This window comes from Mirounga angustirostris, unplaced genomic scaffold (assembly GCF_029215605.1).
Source record: "Mirounga angustirostris isolate CCGP_5_RB_7025 unplaced genomic scaffold, mMirAng1.0.hap1 SCAF_7, whole genome shotgun sequence".
NCBI lineage: Eukaryota > Metazoa > Chordata > Mammalia > Carnivora > Phocidae > Mirounga > Mirounga angustirostris.
Window position 1 is genome coordinate 137,108,771 of NW_026991715.1, and position 26,512 is coordinate 137,135,282.

The 26,512-nt window shown below is 36.8% G+C and overlaps 1 protein-coding gene across 1 annotated transcript in view; it reads left to right on the forward strand.

The window, feature by feature from the left end:
- CDH12 (cadherin 12) overlaps nt 1-26,512 on the forward strand; it is a 992,169-nt gene that overhangs the window by 964,075 nt on the left and 1,582 nt on the right. The window contains exons 10-12 of the mRNA XM_064596829.1: nt 14,591-14,712; nt 18,306-18,423; nt 23,597-23,848. Coding sequence (XP_064452899.1) covers nt 14,591-14,712; nt 18,306-18,423; nt 23,597-23,848 — 492 coding nt within the window. The remainder of the gene's footprint in view (nt 1-14,590; nt 14,713-18,305; nt 18,424-23,596; nt 23,849-26,512) is intronic.

A 26,512-nucleotide genomic window follows, 5' to 3' on the forward strand; every position in this document is an offset into this window, starting at 1 on the left:
ACTAACATAAAAGAACATATGGCTTTCACCTTGTTTATTGGACCACTGACCTGTCCTGTGAGTAAACCGACTACCCCGAGGCTGCCACACTAGTGAGGTCACATATTGGTGGTCAGGTTGACCATCCCAGTTCAGCTCAGCCTTCCAATCATACCTGCCAGTGCGCTGCATATGTGCATGAAACAATCTTGGAATCTCTAGCCCAGGCCATTTGCTAGAGTGATACCACAGTGCAACCTCCACCAATGCCATGTGAAATGGAACATATACTTGGACCAACATTGCCCAGATGCTTAACTCACAACATTGGGAGAAGGACAAAAAGAGTAATTAGTTCAAGCAACTACATTTTAAGGTCACTGGTTGTTAAACAGCAATAGATGACTGCAGAACTCGAGGCCACCGCGAGTTGGAACTGTGACTCCTCGCTGTTGGGGATACACGTTTTCCCGCCTGCTACAGTGGAAAAGACAGAGGGAAGGGCAGATACATAAGTCTCTCTTATCTGCCCCCATATAATACTCCATTGCTTGCCACTGCTTCTAGGGCTCAATGGACTGGCAGTAAAGGTAGTTGCCAGAGCTCCAGTTGCACAATCAGTTAGCGCGCGGTACTTATACAGTCAAGGCAGTTGCCCAAACACTGTCCTCTTAAGTGATCTTTCAGTTATTTGATGTGGGGGGCTCTGGACATCCCATCTACAAGGGAACTTGATATGGGAACCCATGCAGTAGACCTTCCAACTTCTTAATTCCAGGGTCCCCTTACATAGAGGACAGTATTCTTGGGTGAGTTTATAGCATGATTTCTCAATTTTAGCTTTCTGTTGTGCCCACTTGACCCTGAGGACACTCACCCATCTTTGTCACACTGAACAGGGACTTCCCAGGCTGTTCTACTGAATGGTTTCTCTGTCCGGCCACCTCCTTTCAAATCTGCCCTTCTTGCTCAGTTAGGCTCTGAGAGCAGATCATCCAGTCAGCTGCCTGAGCAGACATATCATCAGGAGAACAGAACGCCGCTCTCCCCTTTTCGGAGGACACCATTTTCTTTATGGTGTTTTCCTGGTCTCCTTTCACACCTGGCATCTTTTTTCCCCTACTATACTGCATCCTATTACAATTACGTTTGTTACTCATCATTCCTCTCATGTTGACTTTCAATTATTTCACTCAACCAGAATGTTGGGGGATAGCTTAACCATATTGTAGATAGAAAATAAACTTTGGTTTTCTAAGATCTTTGGCAAATGTGGTGAAAATGAATTAAGCTATGGAGTGTAAGGCTTTCCTGAACCATTCACCCTAATGGATTGTACATTCTAAATGACAACTAAGCAGAGGTAGTCTCTTCAAATAACTTTTGTTTGTCAAAGACATATTGACCATAACAAAAGATTATTTATTAGAAAACTATCTAATCTGGGGCGCCTGGGTACCTCAGTCGGTTGGGCATCTGCCTTCGGCTTGGGTAGTGATCCTGGGGTCCTGGGATCGAGCCCCACATCGGGCTCCATGCTGGGTGGGAAGCCTGCTTCTCCCTCTCTCTCTGCTTGCCTGCCTGCCTACTTGTGATCTCTCTCTCTCTCTCTGTCAAAAAATAAATAAAAACTTAAAAAAAAAAAAGAAAACTAATCTTACCTAAACCTTCCTATTACACACATACACAAAACGTGCATATTTTTTGAAGTGGGAATAGTAGGCTTCCGTACCTTAACTCAGGCTGAAAGTCTGCAGATAGTGCATTAATCACTTGTAGCTCGGAAAGGTCTCTTTCTCGCCCACAGCTCTGTAGACCACCCAAACCATCACGATGGTGTGACGGCACCGACAGTAGCAGGTCTGATACCTCCAGTCAGAGACTTGCACTTGGCCTGCTTAGACAATGAAAGGAGGGTATGCACTTTTGCTGTGGAAGCAAGTGTCACTGATCCTCCATTTTAGATTTTTCAGGTTTGGAGAAATCTATTTTTTTAGCTGTCAATATGATTAGGGCACATGCTGGCTCTAGTTTTTACCTAAATGCAAATTTGGAAACCCTAGTGGGTAGATTCTCATTAGCTATGTTGGCCCTTACTGGGAAATATGCAGAACTGGGACTTAGACACATAATGGAGATGTATACATATATCTCTCTCTCCACGTATATAACCTTATCCATATATCCATATATATGTACATATATATGTAAAATCTTATACAATATAAGAGTGATATCAAATTAACATTTCTCAAATAGGTACCTCTGTTCTGTTCCAGTACCTATTCAAAGACCATCGTGTAGATTTTAGGACCCCAAGGAAGTCTGCTGGGGTAAATGCTATGTATCCATGTGAAAAATAAAGAGGCTGAACACATACCACATAATAATTAAAGATTTACAATAAGAATAGCTTATGGGCTTTATTTTGCTTGAATTCACAGAGTTTAAAAGTAAAATTTATTCGTGTTCTAATGTATAAGGCTGTTTTCATTGATCAAACTAGCCAGCTGGGCAGGAAACACTATCTTTATGGTGAATGACTGAGAAATAAATAGTTTACACTTGTACTGCCAAGAAGAAAAAATTATGTAAGTATACCTTATTGCAGATTGAACTAGCATGTGTTTTGGCCTGACCCTTACATAAAAATTCTCAGGCAAATGAAATGTTACAATGATTGAACAACTTCCCATTAATTAAAAAGCAGTCATTAATCAGTGTTGCTATAGTTGGAGATCCAAATAATTTTATTAGACTCCTAATAATTCTTTTATGCATTACTGCTTTGCTGTTTTTATGATCCTAATCTTGAGAATTTTAAAAAAAGATGGAAACTCCAAAAATTCACTTCATTCCAATTATCAGAAACTTTCAATACATAAATGTTTCCAATTTTTTGGCATTACTGTAATGAATATAATTAGGCAAAGATAATTAAAAATATCTACATTAAAGCCTTAGAACATATTTTATATAATTATGAAATAAATGATGCCAGAGACAATTATTTTCTTGGTCAATAGTTATCCAGATGGCAATGGATTGTTTGCATTTATTATGAAACAGGTCAAAAATCACTGAATTGACTCACTAACTGTTATATTTGGGGAAAATATTTTATGTAAATATATCCTTATAAGTTGGGATTAAATTGTTGCATAATTATTTTTTGAGGTTATTTGAAAATAGAGCTATTTTGTTAGGACTTCTTTTTACTTCAACATAATGCAAATGATATCATCTTCATATGTACAGAAAAATTAAACTCTGGCATTACTATCCATAATTCAGGCTAAACATAAATTCATACATTCGTTTTCTTAACTTTGTATAGAACATCATTTATGTGCAAAACACAATTTGTTGTGAGTTATGAGAAAAACGAGACCAAAGTCTATGCTTACGAATATTAAAGTTTAGGAGCAGTTAGAAATTGACCAAAAGAGAGAATTTTAGTAAGTTATAACCATGTGAATTATGCTGAATTCCAGGGACTTTGGATGTAAGGGTGTTCTTATACAACCTCCAGGGGGAAGTTGCAGAAGGTTGTAAAGGACCAGAGTATGGTCATTAAGTGATAAAAGGTTTAAACACAAAGAATTAGATTTTGTGACAGAATTTTCCAAAGGATTTCATCCGCCTGCATGCCACATAACCATGAAATGATGTTCTTAGACCAAATGAGAAGAAAGTACCTAATTTTTCTGAAATGATAGTAAGTAATAATAATAATATAAACTAACAGACTAAACAATTATACTCGCTTCATATATATTCAATCAAGATGGGTATTATGGTCCACACTGCGAGGGTGCAGAAATAGAAGCTCAGAGAGATTTCGTTTGTAGCTCCATGTCACACTGGGAGTGGTGACCAAATGAGGATGGGAGTCCTGGGCTCTCTCACTCCAAAACAGAATTTCCCAGGGACAATTAATCATTTGCCTAAGCTTATTAGATATATTTTAAGTGAGTTATTAGTTGAACTAGTCAAGGTGATTTTCATATGCATAGATAGAGTACAAATAGTAAAAAATTATACATTTGTAATGTACATAAAATTAAGTTGAAATTTTTGTTAGTCTTGACATCTATCATCTATCTATCTATCATCTATCTATTATCTATCTATCTAGGCTTGTTAGACTGTTTATCTATCACAATTCTTTTTTTTTTTTTTTTAAGATTTTATTTATTTATTTGAGACAGAGAGAATGAGAGACAGAGAGCATGAGATGGGGGAGGGTCAGAGGGAGAAGCAGACTCCCTGCCGAGCAGGGAGCCCGATGCGGGACTCGATCCCGGGACTCCAGGATCATGACCTGAGCTGAAGGCAGTCGCTTAACCAACTGAGCCACACAGGCACCCTCTATCACAATTCTGTAGTGAATTTGCATGTTTCAGAAATTTTATTGTGTACCGACTGACATCTACTAACTACTCATATAAAATCACCTTTTTAAAAATCAAATCAATAATGGGTGTTATTTGCTTTCCAAATACAAATTTAATTTGTGGTTAGATTAAAGAAAGTCACTTGAGAAGAATTTTTAAAATCATCGAGAGTTTAACATAAAGTGAAATGGCATCTACAGTCTTGCTGACCATGGGTGAAGAATTCAAGGAAAATATGCCGACTATCGTGGTGCCAGTAGGTCATGATCCACAGAAGTTTCTGGTTTTATCAGCTGTGTTGAACCCACTTTCTTCTCAGTTTAGTCTGTTTTTGAAAGAATATTTGTTCATTGATATGTTCAATTTGCTAGAATGCACTAGGCTCTGTGTTAAATCCTGGAGGTTTTAAGATGAATATGAAGTAGTTCTTGCTCTAAAGGAATTCAGAATATCTAAGGCTTTATGTTATTGCAAATATTTAAAATTAATGATAGTTTCCTCTAGTGTTTTCATTGGGAAAAAAATTGGTGATATTTTTAAAGGTTCCTTTTTCTTTAGAGATCCGTTTTTGTCACCAACAGCATAGAAAGTAATATTTGACTTTAGCATAGATATATATGAATAATTTAAATCCCCTTTATGGATTGCTCAGCCTAGATACAGATCATACTACTGTAATTGAACAGAAGCTATTATTAGATATGGTTTATCTTAACTTGTAGTTTGAAAATGAACTGATTTCAAGAGAAAAGAAAAAGAAAGCTTGTGTTACCTTTTTGTTGTATCTTGCTCAGTTTGCACTATAATTCAGGGGTTTTTTTGTCATAAAGAGCTAAGATTTCATTCTTGAAGTTATTGTAGTTGCGATTTAGTACATAGTCACAAAATTGAATTTTTAACACTGATAGTTATTCAAAAGCAGATGTCATCTTTAAATAAGGAAGCCCAACAGCTCCGGCATATTTTAACATACTAGGAACCCTGTGTTTGTCAATGCTTTAATGTTTTCAAAACATTTTCAACTACATTTCTCATTGGTGCTTGGAAATATTCTATTATTTGGCCAGTATTTATTGAATATTTAATATGTAATTTAAAATCCCCACCCCTTTGACCCTTGAATGTAAACTGGGCTTTCTCACGGCATGGTGGTCTCGACAGCAGTGCGAGTATTACTCTTTGGAAGTAAGTGATTATCACGTACCTGGGTAGATCTCAGGCGGTGTGCCTTCTCTGAGTTAGTTGATATATATCATGGTGCAGTGACAAGCATAGTAAGAAGATTTGGATTCCAGTCTTGGGTCTGACAAAAAAATGTAGGGCAAGTTTACACCAAAGTTTTCTCATCTCTAAGTGGGCAATTAGAGATCTGTAATTTTCAGACTTGTAGATCATCAGGATACTTTGTCAAATGAAATCATAGGTGGAATCTCAATGTGTATTACGTTGAAGAGAACTGTGGATAAAGCCAATGATTTTTCTTTGCCCCTATAAATTCCTTAGCCCTGAGGAGAATGGCATGAAGGATGTAAGTTCATATCAATTCTAACTTCCTATTAAATTTAAAACTTAGTTTTCGGTGCCTGGGTGGCTCAGATGGTTAAGCGTCTGCCTTCGGCTCAGGTCATGATCCCAGGGTCCTGGGATCGAGTCCCACATTGGGCTCCCTGCTCAGCGGGGAGCCTGCTTCTCCCTCTGCCTCTCTCTCTCTCTGTGTGTGTCTCTTATGAATAAATAACAAATCTAAAAACAAATAAATAAATAAAAAATAAATTTAAAACTTAGTTTCCCATCCATGAGCATGGAATGTTTTTCCATTTCTTTGTGTCATCTTCAATTTCTTTCATCGGTGTTTTATAGTTTTCAGAGTACAGGTCTTTTACCTCTTTGGTTAAGTTTTAATATTGCACTGTATGTTAGCTAACTGGAACTTGAAAGAAAAACTTTTAGAAAATAAATAAGGGGCGCCTGGGTCGCTCAGATGGTTAAGCATCTTCCTTCGGCTCAGGTCATTATCCCAGCGTCCCGGAATCGAGCCCCGCATCGAGCTCCCTGCTCCGCAGGAAGCCTGCTTCTCCCTCTCCCACTCCCCCTGCTTGTGTTCCCTCTCGCTATGTTTCTCTCTGTCAAATAAATAAATAAATAAATCTTAAAAAAATAAATAAATAAAATTTAGTTTTCCTAGGATTTATTAAAGGTTACAATACTAGTTACTAGCGAACATTTTCTAAAAGAGATTTCTGATTACAGGTTCCATAAATGGGCATACTAGGTATCTCTCCCTTCCCATATGTTCTTCTGACAGTGAGGCTGACATTCCTTCCATCAAGAAGTGGGTTGGATCTCCCCCTTGAATTTCGAAGTGGACTAGTGACAGACCTGACTAACGCGGAGGAGATGCATTTCTATGTGGCTGTGTTAGGTCATAAATGCAAGGGTTTCTGTCCAGATTTCTCTCACTTTTGAAATACTTGCCCTTGAACTTTAGCCACCATGCTGTGAAGAAACCCAGTCTCCATAAAGAGACCATGAATGAGTATTCTTGTCTCTACCTCCAGCTAGATGTCTAGCAGACCACCAGCATCAAGTACCAGCCATGTGAATAAATGAAACTTTAGATGAGAAAAGCACCGATTCAGGAAGAAATGCCAGTCTTCTTTTCTTTTCCCCTTCCTTCCTTCCTTCCTTTTTTCCTTCCTTCCTTCCTTCCTCTTCTCTGTTCCTTTCTTCTTTCTTTCTTTCTTTTTTTCTTTTTCTTTCTTTCTTCTCTCTCTCTCTTTCTTTCCCTCCTTTCTCTTTCCTTCCTTCCTTCCTTCCTTCCTTCCTTCCTTCCTTCCTTCCTTCCTTCCTTCCTTCCTTCCTTCCATCTATGGTTTAGGTGCATTTTATTTGTTTTCTTCCAAGATCATCCTACAAAAGAACAAATGTAAAAACCAAAGCCCCAGCAAGAGGGTGAGAACAACTTCCTCTTTCCCAGAGCCCTCCGCCTTTCCCTATGTTCCTCAGTTGTGTCACGGCTCCTGTGCATGTGGGTAGAGAGCTTACTACTTTCATCCCCCACCTAGCCCAGAACGGGACCTACCACCTAGCACCCCCTGCCCTCAGTCCCCTTTCTCACATGTTGGTCCTGGTTACAGCAGCCATGGTAAGAACTATTGGGATCAAGTAGGAGTTCTGAATCCCAGAAGGCCATAACCAGGGCTCAGCCCGTGATACTTCTTCCTCTAATTCAGTGCCCTAGGAATGCTGTTGGGCCCAGCACCTCCATCACAGAAGCCAGCTGGTGCATTCTCTGGCCTTAGCCAGAAGCTGGTGCAGGTAAATACAGTCAGACTTGAAGGGGCAGTGACCATCCTCCCACATGAAGAACTGCCATTGGATCTGGCTGGTCCAAGCCGTGAAGTTCCTGATGAGTTGCTTCTTCTCAGCCTCCTTGCCCACCCAGAGTTTGTTGGGGGTGATGTAGCTAGAATGGACGTGGTACTGGGGACAAGCCTTCGTGATGTCTTGTGGGAAGTCCTGTCTCCTCTTTTACCAGGGTGCAAAGGCACCTAAACAGTGGGTATACGTGCAGTTGGGCGGGATGCCTCTGACTCGTCCCACACCTTGTCCATGCAGATTCCACACATGAAGCCCTGCCTGTCCTGCTCCCTCTCAAGGTCCAGGCACTGAAATGGGACCATGAGCTCCCAGGTAGGGTCTGCCTTGGGCCGAGAGTCCTGGGAGTAGCTATGATTCCTGTCAGCAGATAATGGAGACAGGGACTTCCAGAAACTGTCACCAACCTCCTTGCCTTGCTAGCCACCCCCTCCAGACCAGTTTCTGTGACCCAGCAGGCCCCTGCTCAACCCCAATCCATAGGCATAGAAGGCAGATAAATGGGCTTGGAACCCCACTCCAGGCTGCCTGGAGCTATGGATGCAGATAGCTGTATCTATCTCCATAGAAACAGAAGCCTCCCTGGAAATATCTGCTGACCTGGGATAGTAGTAGTGAGCAAAGCACTACAAAGCGCAACTGGACCGCTAGTGACAGTCCCCTTGGGCAAGATTTCTGCATGGTGGTTGGGAGCAGGGACTGCACCCCCACCATGGGCATTGCCATGAGGCCCTGCTTGGTCCATTCCAGCTCAAACCCTAGTGAGAATCTTTCTTTCCTTTTATTATATATTTTAATATTTCTTATGACCAGGATTAGTTATCTATTGCTACATGATAAATTATCATAGAGTTTCTTTGGGTCAGGAATTCTGAAAAGGGGGCGCCTGGGTGGCTCAGTTGTTAAGCGTCTGCCTTCGGCTCAGGTCATGATCCCGGGGTCCTGGGATCCAGTCCCACATTGGGCTCCTTGCTCGGCACAGAGCCTGCCTCTCCCTCTGCCTGCCTGCCACTCCCCCTGCTTATGCTCTCTCTCTCTCACTCTCTCTGTGTCAAATAAATAAATAAAATCTTAAAAAAAAAAAAAGGAATTCTGAAAAGGTTTATTTATTTGAAAGAGAGAGAGCAAGAAAGAGAGAGCAAGCATGAGTGGGGAGAAGGGCAGAGGGAGAAGCAGGCTTCCCCCGAATGGGGAGTCACACTCACGGCTCAATCCCAGGACTTCAGCTGAGATCATGACCTGAGCCGAAGGTAGACACTTAAGTGACTGATCCACCCAAGCATCCCTGAAAGGGCTCTTCTAAAAGGAATGGCTTAGGTGGCGCCTGGGTGGCTCAGTCATTAAGTGTCTGCCTTCAGCTCAGGTCATGATCCCAGGGTCCTGGGATCGAGCCCCACATTGGGCTCCCTGCTCAGCGGGAAGCCTGCTTCTCCCTCTCCCACTCCCCCTGCTTGTGTTCTCTCTCTTGCTGTGTCTCTGTCAAATAAATAAACAGAATCTTAAAAAAAAAAAAAAAAAAAAAGGAATGGCTTAATATCTCTTCCAGGAAATCTGGAAGACTTGACAGGTGGGGGCTGGAATGTTCTGAAGACTTCGGAAACCCAAAATCACTGAAATCTTTCGTTTTCTGCAGCTAATCCAGCTCCAAGGAGCAATATCAGCCTTATTGTCAAAGAAGACAGCATGTTTGAGATTCATTCAGGTTGTTGTAGCACATATCACTATTTTGTTCCTTTTTGTTGTTGAAGTAATTTTTATTGCATGGATAAGTCACATAATGTTTATCCATTCACCAAAAGATAGACATTTGCATTGTTGTCAGTTTTGAAGTGTATACATAATACTTTAATGTGCATTTGTATACAGGTTTTTGTGTGGATGTTTATTTCATCTTCTTGGGTGGATACCTAGGAGGGGAATTGCTGCAATATAAGTTCATGTTTAATGTTTACAGAATGTTCCAACCCATTTTCCAAAGTGATTATACAGTTTTCTGTTTCCATCACCAGAAATCCTTTCCATCTGCAACCCATTTCATTTCTCTTAGCAATGATTTGTGAAGTTCTGTTTGTAAGTCCTGCATCTATTTGCTAAATTTATTCCCAAATATTTTATTATCTTTGATTATATTGTGAATGGAGTTTTTTTTTTTTTTTTTTTTTTTTTTTTTTGTCTCAGTTTCATTCTTTCCAATCTGGATACTTACATTTTTTTAAATTTTATTTTCATTTGATTGTACAATGGTGAATATATGTGGCAACTATTATTTCCGCCGTTTCCACCCAGTGCCCAATTTTAAAGAGAAAGCACTGACTCACTGTTGAATATGATGTTAGCTATGGGCTTTTTGTAGGTAGACTAGATCAGGTTGAAGATTTTGCCTCCTGTTCATTACTTTTTTAGAAGACTTTTTAAAAATTATGAATGGATGTAAGATTTTGTCAAACGCTAATTCTGAATCTATTTGAGATGGCCATGTGTTTTTTAGTTTTCTTCTAGTAGTATGGTGTGTTGGATTGATTATTCTTGGACATTAAACTAACCTTACATTCTTAGGATAAATGCCATTTGGTCATTGTGTAGTAATTTTATAGTATGCTCTGGAATTGATTTGTTAATATTTTGTTAAGGAACTTTTGTACTTATGTTTCTGAGTGATATTAGCCCATACTGTTTTGTTTTATTTTCTTATGATGTTTTTTCATTGGCTTTGGTAGCAGTATACATAGATTTAAGTGGTGTTTCCTTCTCCATTTCCTGAAAGTTTGTGAAGAATTGGTATTATATGATTTTAAATAGTTGATAGAATTTCCCCAGTGGGGTGCCTAGGTGGCTCAGTCAGTTGAGCATATGCCTTTGGCTCAGGTCATGATCCCAGGGTCTTGGGATTGAGCCCTGCATCTGGCTCTCTGCTCAGCAGGGAGCCTGCTTCTCCCTCTGCCTCTGTTTGCTGCTCCCCCTGCTTATGCTCTCTCTCTCTCTGTCAAATAAATAAATGAAATCTCTAATCTTTAAAAATAAAATATCTCCAGAGTTCAAAAAAAAAATTCCCCCAGTGAAGGCATGTGTGCATGAGATTTTATTGGTTGCGAGATTTTTAATTACAACTTGATTTTATTCATTTGTTTAAGGTCTATTAAGGTTTTGTATTTCTTTTAAAGGTCATTGTTGGTAATCTGTGTCTTTCTAGGAATTTGTTCAGTTCATTTATGTTGACTAGATTTTTGGCATATATTCATAATATTCCTTATAGTATTTTAACTCATTTATGATAAACAGTGATTTTTTTTCCCTTCATTCCTTGTTTTTGGAATTTGGCCTTTACCTTTTGTTTTCTTAATTGAAACCGTACTTGAAAATACTACTAATATGGCAATTCTAACTCACTGACTCAGAAAGCTAAGGGAGCTCACTGAGATATCATCAAGGGATGGGGAAAGAAAATCTAACAAAACATTTTTGAAGGCATAGGGGATAAAAACAAAATGATTTCTTGATTATATTATGTGAGCCAAAAACTATTAATAAGCTGGTTATTAAATATAAGCAACATGCATCGATAATAATTGGAATTTAAATGATTTGACTACAAAGAACACAGCAATTAGTCAGGTAAGATTTTGGTTATTTAAAATTTACTAAATTTAGGGATGCCTGTGTGGCTTAGTTGGGTAAGCCTCTGCCTGTGGCTCAGGTCATGATTCCAGGGTCCTGGGATGGAGCCCCACATCGCATCGGGCTCTCTGCTCACTGGGGAGTCTGCTTCTCCCTCTCCCCCTGCCACTCCCCCTGCTTCTGCTTTCTCTCTCTCTCTCTGACAAATAAATAAATAAAATCTTTAAAAAATAAAATAAAGTCTACTAAATTTATATTTGAAACTGTCCTCTACATATTCAGTGATAATTAGTTTCTACATGGCAAAAATATTGGTAATAATGCTCATGCTAAGTCATGATTAAACAAATTTCATCATCGCTGTCCCAAATACAGATTAGATGAGTCAGAATAAAAAGGGTCTTTATTTCTTCAATGTAATTTTCTGAATTATATGCATAAATGAAAAAAATCTATATTACTCTAACAAATTTTATCCTCTTGTAAAAAGTTGAGTGCTTAAGTACAGGAGTTTTGTGCTCGCTTCGGCAGCATATATATTAAGTACAGGAGTTTTTGAACAGAGATGTTACTGCTTCCCCAGTTGGCTTGTCCCTCTGCCCCTCCCCCACTCATGCTCTTCCTCTCTCTCAAATAAACAAATGAAATCTAAAAACAAACAACACGCACAAAACTCTCCTCTTTATACGGCCTCAGGACTTGTACTTTATATATAAAATGGAAAGCGGAGACTGATTTTTATGTTGGCAGAACCTGAATAGGCTAAGTAATTCACATGAATTCCCTAAGCTAATCTGTAATACTAATTTGTTGTCTATTTTTTCAATAGCTAAATAAATTTCAGTTATTTTCTAATGCACGATGTATACTAGAGTTTAAGAGCATGAACTTGGAACCAGAACCCCATCTTATTACTTCCAACTTGTAATTTTTGGGAATCACATTCCCCTTCTGTTCCTCAGAGTTGCACATACAATAATGGGGATAATAATGTCTATAACAGAGTTACTGTGAACCCTAAAAGAGTTAATTTGTAAGCATTACAAATATTAGGCCTAGTTTTTTTTTTTAATTTTGTCGTTATTTTTTATAATTTCCAGGTTTTTCTTACAAAAGTAAATCAAATTTAGCCAATTTTTTTACTTTTATCTACATATTAGGCTATAGGAGTAATTAACACCAAAAATAGATACAGAGCTAGATAACCTCCAAGAAGTGCACTTTGTAATAAGAGTGATGTAATTTACTAGAGGTGATCTAACATTTTATAAAACACCATCACTTATTTAATATAACAAACCTATGAATTTGGGACTGTTAATACTGTATGTTTCATACAAAGAAACCAAATTAAAGGTAGATTAAATAACTTCTGAAAATAGCCGACATTTTCTACCAAATAAGATAATTCCCTGTGGCCAATATTAATTTTTTTGCCAATATTAATTTTTATTTTTTTATTTATTTTATTTATTATTTTTTAAGATTTTATTTATTTATTTGACAGAGAGAGACACAGCGAGAGAGGGAACACAAGCAGGGGGAGCGGGAGAGGGAGAAGCAGGCTTCCCGCCAAGCAGGGAGCCCAATGCGGGGCTCGATCCCAGGACCCTGGGATCCTGACCTGAGCCGAAGGCAGACGCTTAACGACTGAGCCACCCAGGAGCCCCTACCAATATTAATTTTTAAATCATACTTTCTGCATGCTTCTCCAAGATTACCAATACACCTTCTATAAGCACATCCTCTATTACAGAATGTACCATTCATCCCCACTTTGTGTTATCTGTGTGTGTACTGGTACACAATGATGGATTTCACTGTGTCATATGTGAATATGTGAACATTTATTATGATACTGTTTATAGTGCCTATTATTTTCTAATAAATTTTAGCACAGCAGGGTAGTGGAGAGTTGGCAGAGTCAGTCATGTGTTGAACTTTTGTATGCTTCTTTGAAAGAATCCAGATAGAGGTCTAAAAGAATACTAACATGAATCATCAGCAGCACTGCAGATGAAGGATTTAACACATAAACCAATCAATAGAGAAGGTAGGGTGGCATACACATGGTATTTGGATTTCCATAGTCCTGGGTTGGAATTTTAACTTCCCATTCCCCTAAAGGTGTGACTCTGGGCAGGGTCCTTCAACAATTTGGGGCAGTTTATCCAACGGTAAAATTTCATATGGTAAAATTTTATAACAAGAAAGGTGAACTCTGCATTGCTATGCCTTACTAACTTAATTTTTTTTGAGTCTTCTTCAACAAATGACAGGGAAGCAGGTAATGTATCAAGGGCTGGGGCTAAAACTTTTGATGGGATTTGGCACTTTTTCAAAACAACACTTTTGTTTTTTTAATCTACTATAGGAAGAAAATCCTTATTCTTTCTTTTCTTATCACCAGCAAGTCATTTCAGTGTGTATCCTAGCTTTCCATAATCTGTGTCTTCTACTTCCTTAAGTCTGTTTTTTAAAACTTTATTTATAAAAGCCCCTTCTCCTTCATTTTCCTTGTAATTTATCATCCTTTTCAGGAAGAATCATTTTGAAATAACTTTTTAAATATGTAGATGATCCTACCCAATAAAGTTTTAATTATATGGACACAACATAGAAAACATGTTTTATCCAGTGAAAATTATCACTATTATTGAAGGCTGGTTCTGTGCGCTCTGGTATGATGACTACATGTTTGATAAAATACTAGCCAGATGGTTGACTTTAACTTTGGTGGTGAGTGAATTTCAGGATGAACACTGGTATGGGGCACCATTAGTGTTCCGACAGCAAAACCCTGACATACTTACCCATCTTTTTATCATTTATACTTGGCACACTGCAGAGTTTCCCATTAAGGAAGGATCATTTGACTTCTTTATAATGGCTGATTTAAAATAATAATAATAATAATAATGGGTGCCTGGATGGCTCGGTCAGGTAAGCCTCAGACTCTTGATATCCACTCAGGTCATGATCTCAGGGTCCTGGGATGCAGCACTGCACTGGGCTCCACACTCAGCAGGGAGTCTGCTTCTCTCTCTCTCTCTCTCTCTCTTTCTCTCCCTCTGTGCCCCGCCTCCACTCACACACACTCTCTCTCTGAAATAAATAAATAAATCTTTAAAAAAATTTTAAAATGTTTAATACTATTTACTGTAAGAATGATAACTGACCAGATTTTATAACTGTCTGTTCTCTTTTTATGTTTTCAACAGGTAACCCATTATTAAGCAGCAAAGTCAACATATTGATTAATGTCTTAGATGTCAATGAATTTCCTCCAGAAATATCTGTGCCATATGAGACAGCTGTGTGTGAAAATGCCAAACCAGGACAGGTATCTTATCAATATTGTTAACGGATAGCATATAAAGACCTACTATATGCATATGTTTCAGGGTAGAAGACCATAGATAAATGCATGTACACACACACATCGATACCTATATCAATATCAATACTGATAATGATAGATGGATAATTTTTCCCCTGGATCATATGTTTTCATAAAAAAAAAAAACCCACAAGAGATAGTAAACTCATAAATTAAGGGTGAATTTATGGATGTAGAAATAACATCCCAAGGGATAATTTGATGATGGCCTAGTGAATATTCTTCGTATAACTAAACAGTCTAGGATTGCAGATCTGCTACATTTTCTACTCCTTTACTGTGGACTTTTTATAGAATCTGTGACTATAAACCCAGTAAGCAAACAACTTTAGAGTGCATTCTTCTAGAATGTTTCTTGCTTTGCTCACATGTTTTATGAAGGGGTACAGAAGAGCTCTGTAGCCCATTAAAAATGTAAGGCTTCTTTCTCTGGTGGCCTTGAGTAGAACATCTGGGTTATTCAAAATCTCTGAATTACACTTTCCTTATTAAGTCAATATTGCTCTGGTTCTAGTGGGAGATGTCATGAAGGAGGACCACATGGTTATGAAAGTTACTGTCAAAATCCCAGATTTAATGTGAGTGGTGCTGGGTTGCCAGTTTTTTTTCCCTAGACTATTATAGATGAATGAATAAAATAATATAATGTTATAATGCGACATGATGATATAATATGATATGATATAATGAATGAATCAAGCATGGGCAAATGATGAGAGTATGTCATGAAATAAAAATATGATTAAACCAATACTGTGCACCTAGTTTCCAAAGGAAAAAGACGTCAGTATGCTTGCCTCGCTTTGTATTTTAATCACCTTTAAATAGCATAACTATTCATTTAAGTAAATTTGAAGTTTTAATTCTTACTGAAAAAAATCTTAATATTTAAAACAGTATCTTTTTTGAAAGAAGTTATTCCTTAATATTCAGTATTTGTTTCAATTTGAATGTTTTATACTGCTTTGTAGAAAAACTGTCCCATAACCCTAATCTTATGAAGTCCACTAGCTATGTAGCTATTAATTTAAAATTAAAAATCAGTGTTCTCATGCATACTAGCCACATTTTAGTTGCTCAATGGCTGTATCTACTAAGTGGCTACCATTTTTTGTCCATATAAATATAGAATATTTCCATCAGTGCAGAAACTTCTAGTGAACTGTGATGCTCTAATCCTTTCTCTGATAATTTGGGGAAAGTATTAAATTTATTAAAACCTGACTTATTTAGTCAGATTTCCCAATTGATAAATTTGCAACCTTAATTTTGAATAGATGCAGAAATGCATTAAAAATAAATTTTAAGCCTTTATCATTTAAATGTACCCACAATTTACATGGGATAAATCCAGTGCCTTCTTTAGTTCCTAAAAGAGTAGATGCTGCATAAATGTTTAAACAAATATTAAACCAATTTGGTTATTTGAGAAGTTACAAGAGGTTTTCTGAAATTCCACAACTTAGCAATTTCTCACTTTCCAGATCCCTCCACCCTCACCCCCAAAAACCCAACTCTCTATTTTTTTTAGTTAGGAATATTAATTATTTTATATCAGTAAGACTCTTGTAATGAACAAAATGAAAGTCCTTTCAGAAATAGAACTCCATTTGATGCTTCTCTGCTTGTCTAGTAAACTAAAGAGTTTGAAAAGTTGGGAAAAGTAGAAATGACCTGAGGTTTTCTTACATCTGGGCAGAGTGGTAAGCAATCTGTGAGGTCCTTGGAGGCTCTTTTTCTAATAAATACTTATTGGGTTTTCTACTGGGCCACATTTGTTACTGGAGTTTTCAGGGAGTGTGGTATGTGAGCATTTTCTGCTCTTGACCCCAGGCATTCTGCCCATTGTCTAGGAACTATGCATAGGAACTGTCTATCACTTCTGGCCTATAATTGAATATGTATGCATGCATATGTATGTATTTTTATATGCATGTATGTGTTATCTATCAAGAGACAAAAGAGAAGAGAGAGAAAGATGATGCTATCTAAATCAACAGTGATATATACAGTGAATTCCTGAAGTATGAGAGTTTTTTTTTCCTTAGGGCAATGACTCTCAAGTGTCAATTCCAGATAAGTGCCTGTTTTTACTAAAACTTTCTTCTCTGTCTGCTGTTTGAAAGGACATTGCTTCATTCTAAAGTTATGTTCTTGGTATTTTTTGATGTTAAATAACTTTAATTTGGTAAATTGTTATGCTTGCTGATAGTAGTTAAAGGCAAAACAAAACAAAGCACCTGGTAACCCAATCCCCTGATAATTTAGAGAAAACGTATGGATGGGATAATAGTGATATGACTGAGCATATGAGTTTATGTGAAGTTATCTAAGTTGAAGTTTTATAGAATTGTGACTGATTCACAGTGAACCAGGGAACCGAAATTCTCATTAGAAAACCAAGTTGTCAAATTAGAAATTACTAATATGGCGCCAGGCCCTCGAAGTCACAGTAGATACACTTATGTGTGAGTGTGTGATTTTGTATGCGTGTGTACTATGGGGACATAGATCATAGTAATAAGATTGAGTTTTAGCCATGGAATGAAAACAAAAAGTAGTAAGTAAATCACATATAGAACACATGATGTGTGCTTTTGCCCACTGTGACAAAGACACAGTACTTGAAATAAAAGGTCTTCCTCTGACAAATTCAAATTTTGCCTAAGAAAGTGATCACCTGAGCACGACTCTGCTCTCACTCTCTTCTACACCCATTTCCTGAAATGCTTTCAGATTCAAAGCCATTGGATATGTTAATAAAATACAACCTCAAAGCTATTATAATTTGCTTATCTATATGGTGAATTATCAATTTCACAGTTTGGCTCTCAGAAGTTGTTTTTACTCTCCAAATTCTTAAGGGCATTTTCTTGAAATATCAGAATTTTAACTGCTAAACACACAACCTATGGGAAGTGATTTAGGAAAAATTTTGAAACTGGGTTGTTATAGTGCTTCCTTCTTTAAAAAACTTTATGAAAATACATTTAGTATTCTTGCTCATTGGGGGAAAACAAATATAAGGACAAAACCAGATATACATCCTTTGTATTTCTCTTTCTCATCATTTTATTTATTTATGAAAATAAAACTCATTCTCACAAATAAAACTATACTAAAATTTTGCTATCGCAAGGGCTTTTAAATAATCAGAGATTTTCTTTCCAGGAAGCATTTTCATATTTAGGTTAGAAAGCATTTATATTATTTAGTTTAAAATGCAAGCAAGTGCATTTTAATTTTATTTTGCTTTTTAGTGAGAATTTTCAATGGTGTTAAGCTTTTTTAGTTATGCAGATATTGATTTGGAATTCGCCCATACCCTATAATTGTACCTGCCATTATGAACTGTAAATGTTTAGATATGTGTTCATAAAAATCATTTGTAAATAATTGGCTCACTGATATGAATCCTAGAAATGTCATTTCTATCTCCTTGCATGCATCATTGGATAAACTTATTAGTCTGCTGTATGTAAAGTTCCCTTTGAAACTCATGACTGACTTCAAGTTTCATCTCAACTTTGTTTCAGATAATTCAGATAGTCAGCGCTGCAGACCGAGATCTTTCACCTGCTGGGCAGCAATTCTCCTTTAGATTATCACCCGAAGCTGCCATCAAACCAAATTTTACAGTCCGTGACTTCAGAAGTAAGTTTAACCCCATAAAAAAGAAAAAAACCTCTTATCATGTAACTTTGTAAAAGGACACAAAGGTAGAAATCAATGTTTTTCTAAAAGCACTCAATTTCATAAAATATGGAAATCCATATACGAAAAATACAAAATTCTATAGCTAGCAGTAAATTAAATATTTAACCTATATAGTTTGTATCTAATGAGGCAAATTGCTTCCATTTATAATGTGGACAGTCCCTTAATGTGTCAAGCAAAACCGGCCTATCTGGGAAATTGAATGCTTTCTATGTTTTAAATATATCATTTGTTCCACATGCACATTACTTGTACAAACAAGTCGGTAACTTCTTAGTAACTGGTTTATTTGAATAACACAGAGCACAACACAGGTTAAGAATACAGGCTTTGTAATTAGAATAACAAAGGTTTTCCTTCCCACTCCATTATGTCCTCAATGGCAGATTCTCAGTGTATTAAGTTAAACTGAATAATTTTAAACTCCTAGTCGAACTGAATCAGCCTCATAGTATTTATATTAAATAAAATAATGCATGCAAATCCTTTAACACAATACCCAAAGTGATTTTAGTTGCCACCTCTACTATCATATCTGCACTTTCGTATCTACCACCAATGTTACTACCATCATCACCACTGTTACTGCTACTAATACCATCACATCTGCTACTGTTACACTCACTACAAAAATACAATGGACACTAGATCACAAATATTAAAGCTAAGCACTGGTCAGTCGTTCTGAAACTATTAATTCTGTGACTTGAGGATATTTTATCCCTTCTGTTTCCATAGTTATGAAATTGGGATTAGAATCACCTGAGCTCATAATATTGGATAGTAAAAAGCTAATTTCTTACTAAATTCTATGCTTATAGAACGAATGAACCAATTGTGATGAGATAATGATGATGATGATGATGATGATGATGATGATGGACAGAAGTCAAAGGATGTCTGAGTACATTTACTTTTCTGCAAATATTTAGAGGAAAGAAAGCAGACATTTTGTCATAGAAAGAGATTCAGTAGGATTTGCTTCATCTGATAATGTAATGCGAGGGATGACAGTAAATGCAAGAGGGTCCCAAATATGAAGAGCCTTATAAGTAGAGAGACCACATATTTTTTTTAAGATTTTATTTATTTATTTGAGAGAGAAAGAATGAGACAGAGAGAGAGCATGAGAGGGGGGGAGAGTCAGAGGGAGAAGCAGACTCCCTGCTGAGCAGGGAGCCTGATGCGGGACTCGATCCCGGGACTCCAGGATCATGACCTGAGCTGAAGGCAGTCGCTCAACCAACTGAGCCACCCAGGCACCCGAGAGACCACATATTTTGCTATGAAAATTAGAACACTTTGGAGAATAGAAGTGGACAATATTAGTAATTTTAATTAGAACAGCTCACATAAAATAGGGCTATCCAAGACAAATCAGACTATGTGGTCACCCTAACTACAAGCCATTTGAAAGGATTATAACTTAAATCCAATGACTTCAGAAGTCTTTGAAAGATTTACAAGAGCATAGTATGTTCAGATTTGCATTAGGAAGATCAGTTTGGTTGTAGCACGGAAAAGATAATAGGAGGATATAGGATTACTTCTGATGCTATTGCAGGAGTGGGTGAGAGAGAATTAGATTAAAGTAATGGCAAATGGAGACATGTGGATAGAGATAGAATCCATAGGGCTTGATGCTAGATTGCCTAGATTCCATGTGTAAATACAATGGAGAAGACTAATCAGACTTCCAGATCCCTGGCTTGGGCAACAAGGTCGATGGTCACATCATTCAGGAACATAATTTGACTGTTTCCCCATTGTATCTTTGCTGGAGAAACTATATCCGATTAATCATGATAATATGAATCAGATCATTTTGCCTTATAGCATAGTGTTTTCTCACAATTTGAATATTGTTTGCTATTCATATGCCATTTACTATATTCTCTATTTTATCTTAAGTTATATTTTAAGTAAGTGTAAGTTTTTAAAAACTGAATAGAAATCTTTTTTTCACTTCACATATTTACCTTTTTAAAAAAACTTTTCCCCCTGGGGGTTTAAATTCTGCTCACTTAGCAAATTTCGATCAACTATAGTCACCATGTTATACATTAGATCCTCAGGCTTTATTCATCTTATAATTAAGAATCTGTATCTTTTTTACCAATCTTTCCCCATTTTCTCCATACTCGGCCCCTGACAACTGCATTTCTACTGTTTTTAGAAGTTCCTTTTTTTAAAAAAATCTTTTTTAGATTCCCCATATAAATGTTACCATGTGCAGCATTTCTCTTTCTCTGTCTGGCTTATATCACTTAGCATAATGCTCTCCAGGTTAATCCATGTTATCATAAATGGCAATATTTCCTTCTTTCTTATAGCCTAATGATACTCCATTGTGTGCATATATGTTTATGGTTTGTATGATATATATTAACTTTACCTGTTCTTCAGTAGAAACTATTTTAAGAGTGGACATGAGGTTTAATATCTTTTTTTCCCACCGTGAACAGCACAATGAATTTTTTATGGCCATATATCAATAATAAGAATATATTGAAAATACAGTAATCCCCTCTTTTCTGTTGAGGGATATGGTCCTAGACACCCAGTGGATGCCCAAAACCAAAAATCCTGTGAGAAAGGGTATTCCTGTGAGTGCTAGGCTTCCTGCGATTAGTGAGGTGGTAGTGAATGGCAGTACCACGTATGGTACTGAACCCTGTGTGTATATATATATATAATAGATAGATAGATAGATAGATAGATAGATAGATAGATAGATAGATATAATATTTTACTATACACACATACCCTATGATAATGTTTAATTTATAAGTTAGACACAGTAAGTAATTAACAGCAATAATAATAAAATAGAACAATTGTAACAATATGCTCTCATAAAAGTTATGTAAATATGATCTCTCTCTTTCTTGAACTATTTTGTATTGTACTCACCCTTCTTATGATGATGATGTAAAATGATAAAATGCTTACGTGATGAGATGAAATCACCTTTGGACCGTACATCAGAAAGCGGATCATCTCCTTCCAGGCCAAGTTTGACTTGGGGCAACTGAAATCAGAGAAAGTAAAACCGTGGATGGGGGGAGGGGGCTACTGTAAACATAAAAGAATAGGAGGCCTTTTGATATAATATGTTCAGGAACATTGAATCCATGACTCCTCAAGTGCAAATATATCAGCTTTTCCAAACCCCTACTTTTATTAATAATTTTCACCTAGATTTCAAATTATTTACTAAATATTTGTAGTAAATCCTGACTGTTCCTTTTCCTCAGACTCAAGTATTCAGTCAGCTGCTGAAGATTTCAATGTGAATTCAATTAGCCCCCATTTTTTTATTCCTACTGTCATCATAAGTACCCAGCATTACTAAGTCTCATTGGGAATATTATAATTGACATTTGGCATCTTGATATTTAGTTTTTCAATTTTTTTTTTAAAGATTTCATTTATTCATTTGAGACAGAGAGAATGAGAGACAGAGAGCATGAGAGGGAGGAGGGTCAGAGGGAGAAGCAGACTCCCTGCTGAGCAGGGAGCCCGATGCGGGACTCGATCCCGGGACTCCAGGACCATGACCTGAGCCGAAGGCAGTCGCCTAACCAACTGAGCCACCCAGGCACCCTTTTGTTTTTCAATTTGAAAAATTTCTTCTATGTAATAATAAATCATCTTCCCATGTAAAACAGTCATATCAAGTAAAGTTTTCTCAACTTCGTGCTTCTATTGAAATGAGTCTAGAGAAGCTGCCTAATTTTTAGTTGTTGAATCTAGAATATACAAAGAGATGAATGGCATTTTATTGAGATAGTAACATTTTTCTGAAATACCTGTATTTTAATGAGTAATATATATTTTTAAAATTAGTTTCCTTGATTCCAAAGTGGATATCATATATGGCTATAATAAATTAAATATTAACATGTTTTTTAAAATAGCAAAATATAATGGGCACCTGGGTGGCTCAGTTGGTTAAGCGACTGCCTTCAGCTCAGGTCATGATCCTGGAGTCCCGGGATCGAGTCCCGCATCGGGCTCCCTGCTCAGCAGGGAGTCTGCTTCTCCCTCTGACCCTCCCCCCTCATGCTCTTTATCTCATTCTCTCTCTCAAATAAATAAATAAAATCTTAAAAAAAATAAAATAAAATAGCAAAATATTTCTAGGAGTTACTTTAATAGACAAAAAAATGAAATGGTGTTATGAATAAAACCAAATTCCCACTTCTATGTGTAGGAATAAAAGAAGTAAAGAAAAAATGTGTGCAAAATAATACTTTCAATAGTAGTATTAATTGCATTTATATAAAATTTAAAATATTTATTTTTTTGAATCATTCTAAGTAAATATTGCTATTGTTGATTTTGTCAGAACTAAAATGAGTTATTTTTGTACTTATATTAAAATAGTGATTATTATAATTTATTATGTTTAAAATTTTTAATGAATCTTGATGTTTTTAACCACTTTATTTTCCATTTCTCTTATACTAACTAATGTACAAAAGTAAAAGATATTATATACATATACGCATATATACATATACATGTACAAAAGTGAACGCTATATATATATATACATATATGCGTATGTAAATATATATGTATAAAGTGTACATATTTTTTTTACCATATATATCATAGATATAGATCTGGGAAAAATAAAAAATCAAATGCTAAACTGATTTTGTTGTCTTTTAAAGAACAAGTTCATAGGTGAGATATTTTACAGACTCATGCTTTGTAATCTCTGGTCTTCCATCATGTAAGAAAACACCCACAGATGTATTTTTTTTCTCAATGAGATTTCAATGTTAAAAAAAAAAAAAGTGGGTCAACAGACACACACACAAATGGGTCAACACAAAATACTTCTAGTCTTATAAACAGTTTTATATTCTTTCTGAATTAAAAATTTAATTCTTACACCAGACAAGATTAACGTTTCTTCTTTTCCTAAGGATTATTTTGATTACATTTGGCAGCTTTCATAATAATACAAGAAAGAATTAAAATATGGATGCATTTTTGCTGATGCAAGAAGAGCTTCCTACTGTTTAACCGATACCAACTTTCAAATTTGAAGCGAAGCTTTTAGTAACTCTCTTATCACAAATGTCATGTTTTGTAGACAACACAGCTGGAATTGAAACCCGAAGAAATGGATACAGGCGTAGGCAGCAAGAGATGTATTTCCTTCCTGTTGTAATAGAAGACAGCAGCTATCCTGTGCAGAGCAGCACCAACACAATGACTATTCGAGTTTGTAGATGTGACTCTGATGGTACCATCCTGTCTTGTAATGTGGAAGCAATTTTTCTACCCGTGGGACTCAGCACTGGGGCTTTGATTGCAATCCTACTGTGCATTGTTATACTCTTAGGTTGGTTTCAGTATTAATCACGTATTCTCTCTCTCTCTCCATCTCTCTCTCTCCTCTGTGCCTCTCTCTTCACAATTTACCATGTAAATCAGGTTTTTTTTCATTGAGGTTTTGACCTTCATTGAGATGTCACATCTGGATAGAAGGAAAATTATCTATATTGAGTGATATTTTTATTAATGTTAAATTTCTATTTACTATCTCATGTCTATATACCATTTGGAATAAATAAATAGCATCAGAACACAAAACTATGTTCAACCCCTTGGAGATTTTAACTAATAACAGTTTGTTGCACTTGCCACAGTGAAATTTTCTGTAACAAATATCCCATTTACAGCAGTGGGTTTTTTTTAAGTGTTTTTTTAAAAAAATTCATTTTACATTCCAGTAATTGTTGTTCCCTAATAAGATATTATATAAATCTTTAAAAATATACTAGATGATCAGTAGCTTTCAAATGCCAGTTCAATAAAGGAAGAAAAGAGAAAGAACAGGAAAAGAGTGAGAAAGTGAAAGCACCCCCAAATTTTCTTTTTTTTTTGTTTAAAATGCCAGCCGAAAACAGTTCTTATTCCAGTTTTCTCACATCTCACATCAAAATTCTAACCATTACCCCTAGAACACAACACACAAATATCTAGAAGCCCTGCAAAGAAAAAGGACGGAGGTAATACATTCTGTAACATCTCTGTAAGAATTAATATAAATCTACTTTAGGGGTTTCGTTCTCCCATTAGTTCTGTTCAGCTGGCTCCCTTCACTTATTAATTCACCGGCAGATTCACAAGACCAGAGAGAGCTTTTCTGTTTTGCCAGTCATTTCTTTAAATTCAAATGGCAACAGATTACAATTGGGCATTGTGGAATCCGTTTATATATGCTTCACAAATGTAGATGCATACATTTATCTTAAGATAGGAAATAACAACAACAACAACAAAAAACTAGGATGTAAGGCATCGAGTAAGGCATCATATCATAGTTTATGGAGAACATTCTCCAAGTCAGAAACTCATGTTAGTTTGGAGATTGAAGTTCTAGTGCGATTTTAATGGTATAGGGTACTAATTCCACATAAGTAAGTTTGGTATCCAGAAAAAAAAAAGTTTCCTTTCTATCCTTATAATTTATAAGTTACCTCTGGCATCTGTGCTGTTGATACGAACCTTAGAAGGCAGGATTCAGAATAATATTCTCACATCTGAAATTGAACACCATCAATTAGTTGTTTAACCTCAAATCCAATGTTACTTTTTCATGCTTCTCTCTTGTCTAGGAGCCACCTGAGTCCCAGATCACATCAACCTAGCATGACTTGGCATGTTCTGGGCACTCACCTTTGGCTTCTTTGGCCCTTTTACAGTGTAGCGAGTAATCTTGCTCCGGTCAGCAGCAGCATGTGCCTCCATCTGTCAGTCATTTCTCCAGATGCTCACTGAGGGTCCACGGTGCGCTTGCACACTTCTAGCATGTGAACTTTCCAGGATACAGCAGGGGGTGGTGGCCCTATTTGTCCTGCCATGGGGTGTACTTAAAACCCAACTATTCTTGGACTTCCTTAACCAATCTCAGACTCCTTCAGATCTTTCCTTAGCCATTTTCATAGCTTTCCTGGGAGGAGGGAAAGCAAGAATATCTTGTGGGGTCTAGGTATCTTGTAGGGGGTCCTCAGGTACATCAGTTAGAAGTGCCTTCTCAGCCAGAGCAGGTCCAAAGCCATTTTATATGCAAGGCATCTCGATGAGGCTTCCAGTTTCTCACTCACTCTCTGGGTGAGCAACAGTCTTTTTAGATTTTGGATTTCCCTAAATGCTAGGAGGAGTGCAGAGGGCTAAACATTTCTTCAAGGCCTATTGTACAGAAGCTCTACCTATATCTCCTCCCTCCTTCCAGTTGGTCAAACTTTAATTTTGGAGGAAGAGGGAATAAATGAGCTCTCATCATCACTCAATCTTCTCAAATTTCTAATCGTATGATGAGAGTTTTCCAGACCCTGCTGTAGTAAATCAAACACACTTTGTCTTTCAACCTGTTGCCACCTCTGTGGAGGAGAGGGGTTTTTATGATGAGCAAAACTGAGCACTGACTTCATCATTTGAATCTGTGCCCATTCACTTCTAGAGGAAATAAACCCTTTCTTTTTTTTTAGATTTTATTTATTTGTTTGAGATAGAGATAGTGAGAGAACACGCAAGCGCTCGCATGCAAGGACTCATGCTTGAGCGAGGGGGAGGAGCAAAGGGAGAGAGGGAAGTAGGCTCCTTGCTATGCAGGGACCCTGACACGGGGCTCAATCTCAGGACCCCCAGATCATGCCCTGAGGTGAAGGTAGACACTTAACTGAGCCACCCAGGCACCCCGAAATAAATGCTTTCAATTTAACAGATTGCTGTGCATCAACTAGGAACAAAAATAGATTTACATTATGAGAGTATATAAATTATTTCAAAATTTTATCATGCTTCATGAACGTAAACTGAACACTAGCATTTGGTTTGGAAAATATCTCAACATGGCAGGACACAGAATTGAAATAATTAGAGGTCTTGGTTGACATGATTTATAAAACTAAGGCCCTTATATTCTACACTCTTCTTTCCTTCCTTTCTCCTTTCCTTCCTTCTTTTCTTCCTTCTCTTTTTAAAATTTATTGCTTTTAAA